Below are 19,271 nucleotides of genomic sequence, written 5' to 3'. Positions count from 1 at the left end.
TGAAACAGCGGGTTAACATGATGTTTTCTAATGATGATAAACAGTTTGATTGCCATAACACATAGTTTTTGATTCAAACAATCTTTTAGCGAAGGACAAATTTCCAAATTGTATTGAAATCTATTTCAAAACTTCGTGTATCATCTTGCCCCACCAGTTTCAACTTGCCCCGGTGTACCTTACACAAGGATGTGATATCTCTTTTATTCACAATGTCCGTTTTTTTTTTCGCTACTGTAATGAACTAATATGACTTAACAATTTATTTTGTTTTCTTAACTTCTAAATTAACAGGGATATAACTGCACTACTACACTACTACACAACTGCGGTGTTGAGATAATTTCATATTCTAAATCTGCATGCGAAACTGAGCCGAAATCCAAATTTTCATGAATTTTGGTGACCGGGAACCTATTTAAAAATCAATTTGAAGTTTGTATGGGAGAGATTTGTCGAATCACCCCTCGTCGCATTTTGTACTGGGTGGAGCTGTCAAACAGTTACTCAGCTGTCAAAAGGTGATTTCAAAAAATCTCTTTGAAATTGATTTTAGGTACCAAAATAAAGTTCTAAAAATCTGAAAAAAAAAATCATGTTGGCTTAGAAAAAGGTGCTCTTTTGTATAAAATCAAAAAATCGATATATTTTTCTTAATTAAAAAACCCAATTGAATGGATCACTGCTAACTCCGTACCACTGCTGACCGACGGACCGAACTCCGGACTAAACTGTAGAACTGTTTAACTCAACTAACTCGACTCTACGACCCGGCTGCGGTCTGGTTCACAGAATCAACTGGTCTCTGACTCGAAACTACGACCAACCTGTATAGCTCAACTAACTCGACCGAACTGTTAACTCCAACTCTCGACTCTAACTCCGATTCGCGGACTGCGCTGTGGAATTCAACCGAACTGTCTACCCGACTGAAGCCAAAGCCTCAGTATTTATAGCCTAAATATTCCTAAATAATACCCAAACCGCTTGGGCGTGTCTAAAATCCTTGATGACATTCGTGTGAAAATCTAGAGCTCTGCCTACCCGGATAAAAAATTACCATTCATTACATGGTAAATATTATTAACATATAACTGGTTTTATTGTTCACAATAAAATACAAAGTAGATATCTGGAGCTCGATTTGAATAGGTCGTATGTGCTTTTGTCGATATAAAATTCGATCAGTTTATTTTAGTCATTGTAGCAATATGGCAGATATTTTGCAAACTTTCAATGATGGAACAGAAAGCCTGTTTTGTGAGGATTCTGCTGTATGTATCTACTTTGCTCAATTTCAGCGGTTTTCGCTATAATAAGCGAATCCAACTGATCGAATTTTTAATCGACAAAAGTACATACGACCTATTCAAATCGAGCTCCAGATATATTGTTACTTCTTACAATAGAAATCAAGCCCATATAGTTCGTACAATAAGTGAACATTAGCTTTATTAGTGACTAATTGATTCGATTGTTTTTCAATAGTTCTATAATAATTTAAAGTTACTATCAGTAAAAATTAATTTAAGTTGTTTTTAAATAGTTGCAAAAGTGCCTGCAAAAGTTTTCATGGACTTTTTATTAAAAAAGAGTTTATTTCTCAATTACACTTAAAAACAATTCGTAACAAATAAATAACAATAAATATTATTGTTGCTTGGATCATGTTTGTATAATCAAATAGTAATTCACTTGACATATTTTTTTATAGTTTTCGTTTTAAATTTGAGTACAGTAGATGTTTCGGTTATTATTGAATGTTATTCCCTAAAACTTCAACGACTGACAGACGTCAAGCCGTGTTGGCAGAGGAAGCTCTTAATGAATAACTGAGGAAGTTCTTATAGAAAACTAGCTGAAAAGCAGGTTTTAGCCAAGTGAGGACGTTACGACAAGAAAAAGATGAACAATGATTTTTCTAATGTTTTCCAATAAATTAAAGGAATCTAGTAAATAGTAAACTACCATTGATAACAATACAAATACAATTTGTTTAATGGGGTCTTTTGAACCGATGTTAAAATGAACATGCAATAATATTTGTTGTTATGTTAACAGATTTCGCCTTTGAAAAACCAAAGAATTCATATTTTATTTTTTACGAATAATCAGACTTTGGCGACGAAATTGAACTCGCCCTAATATGGTGCTGACCTAACATTTATGACACATTTTCACCTTCTTTCCCCGATTCAGGCGAAACCAGCTAATTTTGTTATGAAAACATGAACAGCTGGTAGCCCAGAACAATAAGGATGAACGTAAACATCGGTGAACCAGCTGGTTTTGTAGTGTAAACACCGACGAACCGACGTGACAGCTAGAACAAAAGGCCTTAATGGTAAACATTGAGACGGCCGACGAAAACTGTCACATTATCGGGCGAGTTTCAAAAACCCTGCGACTGAGATTGACAGCGAAATGGAAAGCGAAATATGAGTACGACGAAATTTATTGCATCAAAGTCTAAGTCGAAAAAAAATCGCAATATTTCTCGGTAACACTTTTCTTCAGCATTTACAGATACTAATGGCCACATGAATTGTGAACGATTTATGGTATGGATCATGAGGTCTGACTTTGGCAGTTATTTGAAAAGATTGAAGATAGATCTTATCAACAGCTGCCAAGCAACACATACCAGAGAGACATCAGAGTGTTTGACTCTTATCATAAAGTGTGCATATCATTCTGGCGGCCGTTAGTGCTCGTAAATGCTGGATATAAATGTTAGCGAGAAATATTATTCTATGGATTTTCAAAAGCGAAAACTGCTTACAAATAACAACAAATATTATTGTATTTTTTATTGTAACAACGATTCATTTGACGACATTCAATTAATTGTATTTGTATTGTAAGAACAATGAAAAAACATTAAGATATATTGTTTTCTTTTGAAAATTGCCCTAAAAATGTCTCATAAAAACACAATACATTCTATTGTTTTTTTTGCGAAAAAGTGTATGGAAATTTTCTCAAAATTTTATGGTTAAGATACATAACGACCACCATTTTTTATTGTAAAAGTACTATTTACCATTCGCCGAATGGTATAGAACAATAGGGGAGATGGTGAGTGTGCCATGTAAATTACAATACGCTTAATGGTTAATATTTTTAGAGAAAATGGTATTGTAACAATAAAATTTATCGTATTTTTATGATATTTTTTAACAGGGCAATTTTGACAGCTATAACCGTCAAGTACTCCAAGCCCTGTGACAGCACTGACAAACTTCTTTACAGCTTGTAGGCTTCATATAGGCACACAGGGCTTATTTTAGTTCTCACTGTTTATAGTGCCTATAAGCATTAGGGATGCTTATATAGAGCTTTTCAGCACTAAAGAGCTGTTCAATGACCATTATAATGCATAGAACAGTGCTTAGTGGTTACCTGGGGCAGAGTTCCCGTTTTCCAGAAAATGGGCATTGTGGACGCTTGGGCAACCATACTGCTGATGGTTTGTCAGACCCAGACGATCAAAATGAGTGACCACAAATAACCGTGTACACCATCAGTGAAAGCGAGAAGTGAAGTAGAGCAGAAGAAAAAGTAAGATGTGTTATCAAAAGTGTAGTGTGACGTGCTCTTATTTCTTGCGTAAATTTATCGTTTTAAATTATAGTAAATCAGCATACTAAATACTTCCGGTCAACCCCCGGTTACCACAGGTACAAATCGTTAGACGCTCAGATGACTCACTATGACAATCCTCGGATACGCCGTGGATCGTGCGGAGAGGTCAGCTGCATGTAGATCGTTAGTTGCTTTCTAGTTTTGACGAAAGAGAGAGAGATGAATCGATTTTCGCTCGCTCGACGTTCCGGGTTTGATAAGTTCCGACTAGATTGATAATATGCTTGTTTTGATTTCCTGAATTACGGAATATGTAGAATACATTGTAGATTCTACGGGTTCACCACAACAACAGTAGTTCGGTATAGTGTGCAGATTCGCCTCCACATGATCGGATGTCTTGATTAGCTTACAGTTGTGTTCTGATCGTGAGGCTTGATTGAGGATCTTGAATAAGATGTGCAAATTGGTGTACTTGCTAGTGTTGTATTTGCTATTTTTTCCCGAGTTTGCTTTACCTCAGGCAACGTATCAGTGTGGCATCAGACAGCATGGGGTTCTTCCTCTGGTCAGAAAGGGTTGGCAAGTGGAAGAGGGTCATTGGCCATGGCACGTGGCCGTTTATAAGAGGCTGAAAGGTGACGATCCGTTTAAGTATGACTGTGGAGGAACTTTGGTCAACGAGAGGCACGTCCTGACGGTAGCTCATTGCGTGGTTAATCGGATAGCTCGCGATCAGTTACCCGCGATTATGTACGAGATAGAGCTCCATTTTGGTCAGCACCAACTGTCGAAAGTGACCGATAGCGTTGTTATTCGCGACGTCAGTAAGACACACGTTCATCCGGAATATGTGCCCCAAAGGAATGACATCGCTGTCTTGGCGATGCGATTGCCAGTGGAATACTCCGATACTGTGATTCCGATCTGTCTAGATCAAAAGGTGGACCGCGATCTACGGGAGTTGGAAGGTCAACGTGGCTGGACCACAGGGTGGGGGAATACGGAGAATGGAAACCCTTCGGATGTTCTCCAAACGGCATCGATGCCTGTGGTTAGTTATGTTAATTGCCTTAAGGACGACCCTTTACTCTTTGGATATACTTTGAACGAAAATGTATTCTGCGCTGGAAATAGGAATGGTAATCTAAAAACACTATATTACTTATAAGCAATCGAATTGGCTTCTTTAGCGGTGTTGAGATAATTGCATATTCTGAATCTGCAGGCCAGACTGCTGAGCCGAAATCCAAATTTGCATGAACTTTGGCGCCCGAGAACCTATTTAAAAATCATTTTGAAGTTTGTATGGGAGCAATTTAAGGAATCACCTCTTGTCGCATTTTGCACTGGGCGGAACTATCAAGCAGTTGCCCAGCTGTCAAAAGGTGATTTAAAAAAAATCTCTTTGAAATTGATTTAAGGTAGGGAAGTGGAACCATCTCGGCAGGGGTCCAATTTTGGGCACTTTTCTGCAATAACTCAGCCAAATCTGAACAAATTGAAACAATTTTAGGAAAGCGATGAGATACGTATAGTATTTGGCCGTGTACAAAATTTCAAGTCAATTGGTTTGGAATTGGTTCGTTACCATACAAAAAAAAAGATCTAAAAATCTGAAAAAATCATAGTGCCTCAGAAAAAAGTGCTCTTTCGTATAAAATTTAAAAAAAATACAATATATTTGCAAAATTTTAAAACTCAATTGAACTTTGTTTCTCTATTTAGGAACCAGCATTGGAAAGGGGGACAGTGGCGGTGGAATGTACATCAGTGATGGCGATCGTTGGATCCTCAGAGGAATTGTATCGTTTGGAAAGCACAACATATTGAAACAAACAGTTGACGCCTCTAAGTATATCGTGTTTGTTAACGTTCAGCGGTATTTGACATGGGTTAAGGAAATTTTTGCTGAGAGTGAACCTCGCATGGACAAGAGGCAGAAACGAATAAGTGAACTAGGTATTCACTTGTTTCCGGAGTTAATACATGACAAGTTCGATTGTTTTCTTCTCAATTCTGTTGTTTCAGAGTGCGAACGATTCCAAAGACTGACGAGAAAAAGACGTAACGGTGATTGTTTCAACAATAGATATAGGCACAACGTAAGTTTTTCACTACATTACTATCATCCCCCATATATATTGCGATTTTCTTTAGGTGATGATAACTGAACCGAGAGGCATACATATGTGCAATGGTGTCCTGGTAGATGAGTCCCATGTCATTACCACTTGCAATTGCGTTCGGTGAGGTTGAGATATTCAATGTTCTACTTTACAAATTTAATGTGTTCCAAATTCTAGACCAGAAGGCAATGCACTATATTTGCAAGCAAAAGTGCGAATCGAAGCGTACGGGGAAGTGGCCGTGTCGGAAATGGCATGTCATCCGAAGCATACCGACTTTAGCAAACGGTACGACTTAGCGATTCTAAAACTGAATGCAACGGTTTTGCTCAGTAACACCCTGATTCCAGCTTGTTTGGCTAATAACTGGACGGAAAATCTGTACGACATCCTCGTCCAAACGGCTTTCGTCACTGAAACGATAGGTAATTTGATAAAATTTGTTAGAGATATCAAATAATGTCCTTGAATAATCTTTGAACACTTCCAGACGACCACAAGACCCTGGTTGAGTCGGACGAGAACAGAATAACTCTGTATGAAAATTGCAAATCACTGTGTAGACCCGGTTGGTTCAACAGGTCTGACCTTGCCGGCGAACTATGCGTCAACAGTACTGACCAATTGATGTACAATGCCTATTATGAATTGAAATACAGCAAATCAACCGGTGCTGTGCTGCAGACGTCCAACAGGCAATCGTGTATGTCAACGGTGGTGGGACTGAAGGTTCACAATGAAGAAAACGATGAATCCCCCAATCAGTATTGGATGGAAATTTATGCTCGAATTGCCTACCATTTGGACTGGATTGAGCAGAGAATTTGGAATGGACAATCCCAAGGTATGTGATGCGTTTTCATAACTCTAATCGCTTATCCAGCCATACGTGACATCCAGATCCACGGTTTACCCTGTGCTATTCAAAATGCTCCTTGCCAAGACAACTGTAGAGATGCAGAGGATTCCTCGGACTCTACAAGAAAGGGTTTGTCGAAATTACATTCGTTTCCTTTCTCGATAGCCGTAAGGACGTGGCCGGCGCTGCTTTGGACCAAATTAATGTTGAACTCTCATATTGAGCGCATGGAGTAGAGAATGGTTAGCGTCTCAAGTCCCATCGAGCTCCTGCGTATCCGTGGTCTCATCCAGGTTTTTGTACGGGACAGTCGCTTCAGCAGTGAGAGCTGTCACTTCTACACCTTCACCAAGAATTTCCTCCTCCAAATCCCTTGTGCTCGGAGTCCTTTCTAAGCTCAAGAATAACTTCACCGGTTCGATTTTATCTGAAACTGCGTACGTTAGCTCCGCGATCCGTGAGCTTAACATCGCTTTTCATTGCCTCATCGGTCCACCTTATTGACAACTGCTCTCTGACTGCTTTATCGGCTTTTCCCTCTACCGCCTTTTCATAGGCGGCCGAAGGACATCGTCCCCCTAGACCACTTTATCCTGTGGTGGCTGAGGACCGGAACAAGGTCACAGCCCCCTGCTTCCTTCAAGCCGAGCCAGCCTTTCCAGTCCCACCATCTCTAGCCTGCAGGGACACCTTGCCGGGGCATGACCCACGGACTTTATTGTCCTTTTTCTTTACCGGGGTTACCATCCTCCTGGCCTTGGGCGTGACATTGGGTAACTCCTAAGGTACCAACATGCGATGCGACTTGAGGTATCGAGAGGCGTTGATGAGGCCAATTCTCGTTGAGAATCGTGAGAGACCTGCGCTGAGAACCAAGATAGTCGAATCGGTGCGTGCTGGTTGATCAACGGATTAACCGTGCTGCCAGAGAACTCGTGGCAACGCGACAGTGGTAGAGCGCGTGAAGTCAAAGATTTCGAAATCTACCCAGACGGAGGCCTTCTATTTCGCGGGTAGCCCCAAAAGTGTGGCGGATGCAATTGCTTACGATAAGCAATCGCAAAAGCGTGTGAGGCAGTCGAAGGGAACAGGGCGTTGCGAACAATGATTGATCCCCAGCAACCACAGCTTAGGATGGGTCAGGGGGAGGACAACCCCTTGGACGCCCGCTGGACCAATGTAGAGTGGAAGAAGAAGCAGGTGCAGGAGCGTAAGGACACCAGGCCTAGGACACGTTGGAGGGCAGATGCCAAGCGTGAGAAAGGCGACGCGGCGGCTCGTCATCAAGACCGAACATTCCAAGTACCCGGAAGTCTTGAAGGCGATAAGGAGCGTCGCCAAGTTCCTGTATCTGGGTGCCGACGTGCGCAGTATTATACATACTTGTACGATGAAATGATCCTCGAGCTCAAGCACGACAAGGAACGCAAGGGCGTCGTCTACAAAAGTCTGGCGGTAGAAGTCCTTGACGAGGGCGTTGATGTGAGGGCTCTTACAGCGGAGGAGACTCTGAACGAAGGTGAAAACCCTAGGCGAGGTCACCAAAGTGGAAGAGCTCGTCACGGCACTGCGGCAACAGTGCGAGGTGCAGGTGGCCACCGCAGCTGTTCGGCTATGGATGGGCCCGGCAGGGACTCAGGTGGCCTTGGTACAGCTAGCTGTGACGGGCGTGAACAAGTCCGTTAAACTAGGGAGCTCAAGGTGGGCTGGTCAGTGTGCTAACTGACCTTGCGCGAGCCTACGGAGGTTTGCTCCAGGTGTCTGGAACCAGAACACAAGTCATGGGGTTGTTAAGGCCCTGACAGGAGAGAGCTGTGTATTCGATGCGGCGGCAAAGGCCACAAAGCACAATGCTCTTCCAGTCCACCAGTGTTTGATTTGTTCCAGGAAATCCGCGAAAAGTAAGCAACCAACGTGAGGTCCAAAATGGCCGGCCTTCAGAAAAGCCACAGCTGGCAAGTCACAGTGCAGGAAATGCAGCTGAACCTGAATCTCTAACTGTAACGCAGCCTAGCAACTGCTTTGTCGCGCAGTTTCTGAGTTGGGGACGGATATCGCTATCAGCCGTCGGGACCCATACCGCCGGCAACGGCAATTGGGCTGCGGATGGGTCCGGAAAAATGGCGGCAATATGGACGACGGGTGAATACCCCGTCCAGGAGTTGTTGTCTACTATCTACGAGGGCTTCGTGTTCACCAAAGTAAACGTGGTCTTCTTCTGTAGCTGTTATGCGCCTCCACGGTGATGCTGAACTGTATGACGCCCGTGCTTGACAGGGAGAAGGCCGGTGGTAATAGCGGGTGACTTCAATGCCTGGGCCGTGGAATGGGGAAGCCGTTTTACGACCCAGCGGGGTCTGATCCTGCTAGAGGCACTGGCCATGATAGATGTCGACCTGGTTAATGTCGGAACGGAGTGGAGTCGATTATCGATGATACTTTTTGTCGTCATGGCCTTACAAGTAGTTCGAACTGGAGCGTAGACGATGGCTACACTCACAGCGATCACCTGGCGGTTCGCTACAGTTTCGAGTACAACAACAGCAGGCATCTAGTAGAGAAAGACGTGGCTAGGCCAACGCTAAACCCTCTCAAGTGGAACACATCATACTTCAACAACGAGGTATTTAGGAAGGCGCTCAGCTGTGAGTGAAACCTGCTCGGTTTAAGTGATGACGAGCTGGTAACGGTGCTCTCGCATGCATGCGATACGACTATGCCTAAGCAAGCCTACTCTAGGGATGGGAGACCACCGGCTTACAGGTGGACTCAAGCGATTGCGGACCTGCGCCGCGTTTGCCTACAGGCCAGAAAGTGATGAGCGAAATGAGCGACTGGTGATGATCGTCGCTGCAAAAGTCGCTTTGAAGACCGAGATAGGGGCTAGCAAAACGACCTGCTTTGACGATTTCTGTCAGAGTGCCAATGCGAATCCGTGGGGTGGTGCCTACAGGATCGTGAATCGTGATAGCCAAGACCAGAGGGCCATGGCTTCTACAGAGTAGTCTCCAGAGATTTTGGAGGAGATCATCGAAGAACTCTTTCCGTGTCATGATCCTAGTCCTTGGCCTCCTTTCGTAGGGCCGCAGCGAACCTGGGCTGGCGAGTAGGGGAGAGTCATCGATGAGGAACTTACGGGGATAGCTAAACCACTTAGCATAGGTAAAGTCCCAGGTCCGGACGGAGTTCCACACTTGGCCTTAAAAGTAGCTATTTCAGAGCATCCCGAGATGTTCAGCAAAAATGCCTGAACGAGGGAGTTTCCCAGAGGTTTGGAAGCGGTAAAGCCTGGTATTGCCAAAGGCGGGGAACCACCCGGAGATAAGTCGACATATAGCAGTGCAATATGCTTGATCGACACGGCGGAGAAGCCGGTGGTTATGCCGGAAAGTCGGACCCCAGCCAGGGTTCCCGGAAAGCTGGGAAGGGTGGGCCTGAAAAGGCCGGCCCGTCCCGGAATGATGGGAACAAGGGGTTGCGACCAATGGTGGGCCCTCAGCAGCCACAGAGCAGGGCGATCCAAGGAGAGGACCCTCCTTGGACAAAGGTAGAGCGGAAGAGGAAGAAGAAGGGGAATCCGCAGGCAGAAGTGCAGGTCGCCAAGCCAAGGCGTAGGAAGGCAGGTGCCAGGCGCGAAAAAGGTGACGCTATCGTCATCAAGACCGAACAGTCGAAATACTCGGACGTCTTGAAGGCGATGAGGTGCGACGCCAAGCTTGAGGGTCTTGGAGCCGACGTACGCAGTATCAGACGTACTCGTACGGGCGAAATGATCCTGGAGCTTAAGCGCGAGAAGGATCACAAGGGCGCCGCCTACAAGAGGCTGGCAGAAGAGGTCCTTGGTGATGGAGTGGAGGTGAGGGCTCTTACGCATGAGGCGACTCTGAAGGTCAAAGACCTAGACGAGATCACCGAAGCGGAAGAGCTCGTCACGGCACTGCGGCAACAGTGCGATGTTCAGGTGGCCGCCACAGCCGTCAGGCTGCGGAAGGGGCCAGCAGGGACACAGATAGCTCTGGTTCAGCTACCTGTGGCGGACGTTAAAAAGTCCGTTAAAGTAGGGCGGATAAAGGTGGGCTGGTGCGTATGTCACCTGACATTCCACGAGCCACCAGAGGTTTGCTTCAGGTGTCTGGAACCAGGACACAAGTCGTGGGACTGCAAAGGCCCCGACAGGCGCAAACTGTGTAGGCGATGCGGCGCTGAAGGTCATAAGGCCCAAAGCTGCACGAGTCCGCCCATCTGCATGATCTGTACCGGGAAAACCTCGAAAAACAGACATGCGATGGGTGGTCCAGGGTGCCCGGCCTTTAAGAAAGCCGCAGTGAACAACAAATCACAGTGCAGGTAACGCAGCTGAACCTGAACCACTGTGATGCGGCTCAGCAACTGCTTTGTCAGGCAGTTTCTGAGTGGGAGACGGATATCGCCATCATATCGGACCCATACCGAGTACCCGCCGGCAACGGCAACTGGGTCGCGGATGGGACCAGAAAAATGGCGGCGATATGGACGACGGGTAAATACCCCGTTCAGGAGTTGGTGTCTACTACCTATGAGGGCTTCGTGGTCGCCAAAGTAAACGGGGTCTTCTTCTGTAGCTGTTATGCGCCTCCGCGGTGGCCGATCGAGCAGTTCACGCAAATGCTGGACCGCTTAACGACCGTGCTAACAGGGCGAAGGCCGGTGGTAATAGCGGGCGACTTTAATGCCTGGGCCGTGGAATGGGGAAGCCGTTTCACGAACCAGCGGGGTCAGATCCTGCTAGAAACACTGGCCATCTTAGATGTCGACTTGGCTAATGTCGGTACCAAGAGTACCTTTAGTCGAAACGGAGCGGAGTCAATTATTGACGTGACCTTTTGTAGTCCTGGCCTAACAAGTAGTTCAAACTGGAGAGCAGATGATGGCTACACTCACAGCGACCACCTGGCGGTTCGCTACAGTATCGACTACAATAACAGCAGACAGCGGATAGAAGAAGAGGCGGCTAGGCCAAGGCCAAGCCCTCGCAGGTGGAAGACATCATACTTCGACGAAGGGGTATTTAGGGAGGCGCTCCGCCGTGAGCGAAACTTAATCGGTTTAGACGGCGACGAGCTGGTAGCGGTGCTCTCACGTGCGTGTGATGCGACCATGCCTAGGCGAGTCCACCCTAGAGATGGGAGGCCACCGGCTTACTGGTGGACCGACGCGATTGCGGACCTGCGCCGCGCCTGCCTACGGGCTAGGCGGCGGATGCAGCGAGCACGATCAGAGGAAGAGCGAAACGAACGGCGGGTGGTGTTCGCCGCTGCAAAAGCCGCGCTTAAGACCGAGATAAGAGCAAGCAAAAAGGCCTGCTTTGAGGGTCTCTGTCAAAGTGCCAATACGAACCCGTGGGGTGACGCCTACAGGATCGTTATGGCCAAGACGAGAGGTGTGATGGCTCCTACAGAGCAATCTCCAGAGATGTTGGAGGGGATCATTGGAGGACTTTTTCCGCGTCATGATCCTAGTCCTTGGCCTCCTTTCGTAGGACAGCCGGGGACTGGGGCTGGCGATGAGGAGAGGGTCACCGATGTGGAACTTGCGGGGATAGCTAAGTCCCTTAGCGTAGGTAAGGCCCCAGGTCCGGACGGAGTTCCGAACCTGGCCTTAAAAGTAGCTATTGCAGAGGCTCCCGAGATGTTCAGGTCTGCTATGCAGAAATGCCTGGACGAGGGAGTTTTCCCAGAAGCTTGGAAGAGGCAGAGCCTGGTACTATTGCCAAAGGCGGGGAAACCACCCGGAGACCCGTCGGCATATAGACCAATATGCTTGATTGACACGGCGGGGAAGGTGCTCGAAAAGATCATCCTCAATAGAATGTTGCGGTTCACCGAGGGCGAAAATGGTCTTTCGAGTAACCAGTACGGCTTCCGGAAGGGGAGGTCCACCGTAGACGCTATCTTGTCGGTTACAAAAACCGCCGAGAAAGCACTCGAGCCTAAGAGGAGGGGAATTCGCTTTTGCGCGGTAGTGACTCTGGATGTAAGGAATGCGTTTAATAGCGCTAGCTGGTCTGCTATTGCCGATGCGCTCTTGCGTCTGGGGATACCGGAGTACCTGTACAAGATTCTCGGAAGTTACTTTCAGAATCGTGTACTAGTCTACGACACGGAGGTGGGTCGGAAGTGCTTTCACATAACCTCAGGAGTCCCGCAAGGTTCCATCCTGGGTCCGGTGTTATGGAATGTCATGTACGACGAGGTGTTGAGGTTAGAGTATCCAGTGGGAGTGGTGATTGTCGGATTTGCCGACGACATTACGCTCGAAGTCTACGGTGAAACGATCGAGGAGGTAAAGTTGACTACCAACCACTCGATCAAGGTTGTGGAGGCGTGGATGCGGTCCAGGAAACTGGAGCTGGCTCACCACAAGACAGAGGTGACGGTTGTTAACAACCTGAAGTCAGAGCAGCAGACGGAGATCAGTGTAGGAGACTGTACTATCCTGTCAAAGCGCTCCGTCAAACACTTGGGCGTGATGATCGACGATAAGCTTACCTTCGGTAGCCACGTCGATTATGCCTGTAAAAGAGCCTCCACAGCTATTGCGGCACTGTCCCGGATGATGTCCAATAGCTCTGCGGTGTACGCCAGTAAGCGCAAGCTTCTGGCTAGTGTTGCTACATCCATACTTAGGTATGGCGGCCCGGCGTGGGGCACCGCGCTAAGCACTAAATGCTACCGACGGAAGCTGGAAAGTACTTACAGGCTTATGTGCCTGAGGGTTGCGAGCGCGTACCGTACCGTGTCACACGACGCTCTCTGCGTCATTACTGGTATGGTGCCTATCAGCATTCTTATCAGTGAGGACATGGAGTGCTTCGAAATGCGCGGCACAAGAGGCATACGCAGGACTGTCAGGATGGCCTCTATGGTCAAATGGCAGCGCGCGTGGGACAGTTCCACCAAAGGAAGGTGGACCTATAGGTTGATACCGAGGGTAGATAGTTGGATTAATAGGCGCCATGGGGAAGTCACATTCCACCTGACACAGGTCCTTACAGGTCATGGTTGCTTCCGACAGTATCTACACCGTTTCGGGCATGCGGATTCTCCCGAATGCCCAGTGTGCAATGGTTTAGAGGAAACGGCGGAACACGTTTTGTTCGTGTGCCCGCGTTTTCGCACAATGCGTGACCGCATGCTTGCCACATGCGGGGAGGACACAACTCCGGACAACTTGGTCCAGAGGATGTGTAGGGATGAGTTTGGCTGGAACGCCGTTTCAACGGCTATTACCCACATCGTCTGGGAGCTACAGAGGAGGTGGCGCGTGGACTCGGAGAATGGCTAGTCCAGATGCAGTACAAGAGGTGGTCCAGGGGTTCGGAGTCGGCTTCGTAGGTCATACCGGTGCCCTGCGGTCGAGATCGACCCTTACAACGATTAAGTGGCCGCGGAGAGGAAGTCCCGGTAGCGGTGCTGTCGTGGCGTCGGTCTACTGGGTTGGATCCAAGCCCGCGGTTGGAAAGGGGTCCCCGGCAAGGGTCGGGGCAGGTGGAGACCCTGCCGTCAGCAACCTACGGATGCATCTGATAGGGCCTGAAGGGTAGTGATACCCTTCCTTTGCGGGCAGGTCAGATCGGGTTGCATGTGGGCATCAGTTCTTGATGTCCGCTCAGCAGTAGGGCGCGGGCGGGGTTGACTCTGCCCGCCTTCCGAGGACAAAGGGAGTGGCGAGGACCACTCGGGAAACTGGCTAAGCGCCAGCATGCTACCGTGATGGACTCTCCAAAGCGAGTCATCGATGTTCGTTGCTGCAGGCTACGCAGCTAACCTTGTGGGTGCGATGTGCACTAGCCCCTCTCTGAAGCAATACCTTCTTGGTGGTTCCGGAGAGACGTAGGGTTTGGCGACCATAGGAATGGTTTAGTGGGTACGAGGAGAGAGTAGTCCTGGATTTTACTTTTGTTGTAGAAGACGGCCTGTCAGACCTACACTACCCTAACCTTCTGTTAGGGTGTCTGTTGAGCAGATTATCCCCCTATGGTTTAGAAGGAAAAAAAAAAAAAAAAACACGGCGGAGAAGGTGCTCGGAAAGTTCAGCCCCAACAGACTGCTGAGGCGCACCGAGGGTGTAAATAGTCTCTCGAGTAGCCAGTTCAGTTTCCAGAAGAGACCGTAGACGCTATCGCTATACTGTCGGTTACAAAAACCGCCAAGAATGCTCTCCAGCGTAAGATTGGTAAGGGTGATTCACTATTACGTTCAATAGCGTCATTTGACTGGCTATTGCCGATGCGCTCCAGCGTCTGGGGATACCCGGGTGCAAGATTCTCGGAAGATATGTAATTCCAGAATCGAGTAGTAGTTTACGACACAGTCGTTCGCACCAATCGAACGTCTACTGAACAATTCTTCTTATGCTTTCAGTGGATGCACAACTTCCTCTGCCGTCAGAAGATGAAAAATGCGGATTTTATAACCATGAAGGCGAAGTTGAGGAGTGGCCGTGGAGTACGGCAATTTTTCACCGGAACCGGAATACCAGCGCGTTCGAACTAATATGCAGCGGTACCCTGATCAGCAATAGGCACGTTCTGACAACGGAACAGTGTGTCATGAATCACACCACAGGCAGACCATTGCCAGAGGATTCTTTTGAACTGCACTTTGGATTGAATCGCTTAGGTCACCCTAGTGTACACGAGCAAATACGATACGTCAGAGAAGTTCATATCCACCCGGACACTTCGGGTTCCAACATAGCGCTACTGGTGACCAGCTGGCCGGTCAAGAATACACCCTATGTGGCGCACATCTGCATTGTTCCGGGAAACGCTTCGAGTTTTTCGAATTTGAAAGGACAGCCTGCCTTCATCACTGGTTGGCAAACAATGGAAACTGGGAAATCAAACAACGAACTCAAGTCATCTAATGTCTACATTCTTGATCGTCAGGTGTGTTCCGAAGATGGACTGAAACTTTCCGCCAATCAGTATTGTGCCATCTATCCTAATGGTGAGATCGTTTCTATTAATTATTGAGTTGGACTATTATTGTTTCTTTTATCTTCGTTTTCGAGGAAGAGGTTGAACAGGGCATCGCCGACCGTGGATCAGGACTGTACCACTTACACTTTGTCGATTTCCTTGGGTCATGGATCTTGACCGGGATCGTGTCATCCGATGTGGAAGGTATCCGTGCTGAAAAATACATCATATTGATAAGCCTTGAACCGTACATCCCGTGGGTCGAAGGAATTATGTCAAGCAAAAAATCTAGGAGAATCAGTGAAAGAGGTACTGCGGTTTAACAGGTTTAGTGACACTTGATCTGCAGGGACTAATTCACCTTTTAACATACAGAATGCGAACGTTATGCCAGCCTTACTCGTAAAAGCAGCGGAGTTTGTGAAAATTCGTGGGACCCCTCGTTAGACTCTCAGCCACATATCGTAAGTAATTATCGCATTATTTGCTGTAGAAATGTACAGTGATCGTTCTCCTTTTCTGGCAGGTCTCGCTGTATGACGACCAATCGAAAATTATTTGCCTTGGTGTACTTGTTGAAGAGAATTACATATTGACTTCTTGTCAATGCCTACGGTAAGTACATACTCATGAGAGAAGCGCAACCACGTTCTAGGGCTTTTATCTTGGATAGTAATCCCACTTCAAATCACACTTTTCAAACTCATCCAAACTAACTGTGAGTTCAGGACTTCAAGTCTATACTCGGAATAGTAGTCGTATCTGTTATACAGAGTAACGTTGCATAATCAGCCATAGCTACATTACACTAACTGGTATTGTATTATCATATTCATTTCGGAAATTGAAACTGTCTTCAAACTGTCCTGGAATTCAGTCCTTGATATCTTGATCGTTACAGTAGATATTTTCGTTATTAACTGTTATACACAATGTTATTCAACTATAACCATTAACTCCTCTGAAATTGTACGAACGATTCCACAATTCTATGATTATAACATTTCCATTCAGGCACATCCGTCAACCTAAAACAGCTAAAATTAGCTACCATGGAATGGTCAACATTTCGGACATGACGTGTCATCCAGACTATGATCATACGAACTTTCATCACGACGACGTCGGGATCCTAAGGCTATCCACACCCGTTGCACTATCCAGTCAACTGGTTCCGGCCTGTTTGGCAAACAGTTTGTCGGAGAACCTTGAGGACGCCATGCTACAAACTATAATTGAAAGCTATTGGGATCGTAAGTACATTGCATTGTCATTAACTTCCGTAGGCCACAACTCTCACAATCTGTTCTATTCGCAACTCAAGCGGACATCCAGCCCCGGCCGCAATCGACCTATGACTATATTGGTACGAAGGACGAGTGCGACAAGGTGATCCAAGAATCACATCGCCTGTACCCCGGCCAGGCGTGCGTGATCAACCCTCGCTTGGAAACGGACACATTCAGCGGAAGTATTGTGCAGAGCGTAGATAGTCGGACCTGTCGCTTCACGGTGATTGGAATAGGGAGCACTGCGTATGGCGATCCTGATATCGATTTAGCTCCCAGAATAGGCATTGTTCATCGCGTTGACCACTATCTGGATTGGATCGAGCAGACCGTCTGGGAAGAGGAGTTTCCGAAGCCGAAACATTAGACTTCTGGTTGCCACAAGCTCATATAGGGTTGGTTAAATGGATTTAATGTATACAACTTATGGTAAATGCTACTCTTTTCAACGCTGCAGTCTTGGGGAATCAAAAACGACTGTTTTAGACTTGTTCCGACGTTTCGACACTATTTTGAGGGAAAATCACATCAGTCGAACTCTTTTAAGTACCATTATTGATGGTAAATGAATGGACACAAACGTAGGCAGCTTTTGATGGGGATACACTCTGTGAAAACGAAAAAATGGGCATGCCTAATTAATCATAGAATACTCATACGATATGGATATTTTCGGACGTAGCTCTTTGTTTAGATAGATGTCCGAACCCGATACCTACAATCTAGGATAGCAAGCACTGGTTTGTAAAGATAATTGCACACTTAATTTGGAATACCGTGTTCGGTAAATTTTTGACGAAAATAGAACAGCTGAATACAGCTATACAGCATTGTTTACCTTTTGCACCCGGTTTCGACAGTTGATGTACTGAGTCTCAGTAAAATCCATTACCAAAGCTACCGAAATAGTTCTGCTGTTCTAGTTTCGTCAAAAAAGTACTGAACAGGCAATTCAGGATTGAGTGTGTGATAATCTTTGTATTACAGGTATTTCCAGAAAAGTTGATTTCTTGGGTGCTTCGGGGACATAACAGGGGATTTCAGAGGATTATTAGCGTGATTCACGAGCGTTACGAGGGGTTTCGGTGTCGGAAAAGAGTAGTGACAGCCCCCTGGTGAGATCAGCGAAGGGTCACCGCCGTGGTCGATGATGATTTCGATGATGACAGATGATTGTTGTGAGAATCTTTCTCTGTAATGATTATTCAACAACTGTATTCATTATTTGTATACACTTTATTACCGATTCTTCAATATTACATACAATGATTCACACTCCAGACAACAATAACAACATCTCCACATATGACAGATACTCAATGTAAACATACACGCTAAACGTAATAGAGTAATACAATAATTTATTATGTGCATACCACAAGGTACCACATCTCGTTTTTCCTCCAGATCCGTAGCAAGGTTACTCCACGTTGTTTTCGCTTATAGTCTCCTCAGTTGATGAACGTCTTGCTTCAGTCTCACATCAGAATTAGTAGTACAGTCATCCATTTGGTCATCCATCTCTGCTCGGCATTTTGGTAAATTACTTGGCCGTTACTTATGGTTGTACCTAAAAAGAAATATTATTTTGACCCAAGTATTTCCCCAAATCCCAAAATATTTTTAATATTGACCGTCAAGCTAAATATTACCTTTGCTGATGAATTAATTGAATTGCTTTCCTCTTCTCAAATGTTTTCAATGACAGCTAGCATGCAAACATTGTATACTGCCCACTTTTTTTTTTACATGTCCTTTCATATAAGAATCTCATACAAAAGGTATGTATATTCAGATTATTATTCAGACATTTTTTTTAACTAATATGTCGGAACACTGCACGAATGTTACAGTGAAAAAATATCAATATCCATTTACTCGTTTTCGATCCAAAGTGTCCAAGTGTCATACAAACACTATTTAATTTTAAGTTTTTTTTAGCGAACTTCGCTGGAACACGTATCTTGTTCAGAATATATTCAGAAGTTTGGCTTTACAGATTTTGTTTTCTAAATATCGAAAGGATTGATGCTTTTTTAAATCAAATCACGATTTCAAAAAACGTTACTTGTCCAACCAAAGCAATATTTGTAATACTAGTTTTAGCTAAATAGTAATTTGAAAACTTGAAAACATCCAGTTTTTTAATTATTTTTTAGACACATTGTTCACAAAACTCACACCCGTAATAGCTGTTCGAAAGTATAGTAGAATATTAATATTCATTCTTTGTTTTGTTTTTCATGTTGTAATCCTATAATTATCTCAAATTCTTAATACATACATCATCGTCGCAGTACCAAATCGAAATCACGCATTTAAGCACATGCAAAGTTGCAGTTGTGCCGTAAATTTGAACCGATTGCTGGTATTGCGCATCATTAAGCAACTTAAGAGCACTAATCTAAATCGAGTTGCTATGTTTACAAGTAGGTTAAACATCAATT

The 19,271-nt window shown here is 45.6% G+C and overlaps 1 protein-coding gene across 1 annotated transcript; it reads left to right on the top strand.

Annotated features, from left to right (window-relative positions):
• Nucleotides 1-295: 295 nt before the first annotated feature.
• On the top strand, nucleotides 296-17,282 carry LOC109422074 (uncharacterized). Its single transcript, XM_029855904.2, has 12 exons — nucleotides 296-4,727; nucleotides 5,314-5,547; nucleotides 5,617-5,690; nucleotides 5,746-5,834; nucleotides 5,892-6,139; nucleotides 6,205-6,558; nucleotides 14,976-15,563; nucleotides 15,632-15,844; nucleotides 15,911-15,999; nucleotides 16,062-16,150; nucleotides 16,550-16,788; nucleotides 16,860-17,282. Exons 1-12 carry the CDS (start codon nucleotides 4,043-4,045, stop codon nucleotides 17,189-17,191), a joined length of 3,234 nt encoding a protein of 1,077 aa, XP_029711764.2. The 5' UTR covers nucleotides 296-4,042; the 3' UTR covers nucleotides 17,192-17,282.
• Nucleotides 17,283-19,271: the final 1,989 nt, after the last annotated feature.

The sequence above is a fragment of the Aedes albopictus genome, chromosome 1 (genome assembly GCF_035046485.1).
Source record: "Aedes albopictus strain Foshan chromosome 1, AalbF5, whole genome shotgun sequence".
In the NCBI taxonomy this organism is placed as follows: Eukaryota; Metazoa; Arthropoda; class Insecta; order Diptera; family Culicidae; genus Aedes; species Aedes albopictus.
Note: the sequence above shows the minus strand (reverse complement) of the source record. Positions and strands in the feature narration are given on the sequence as shown.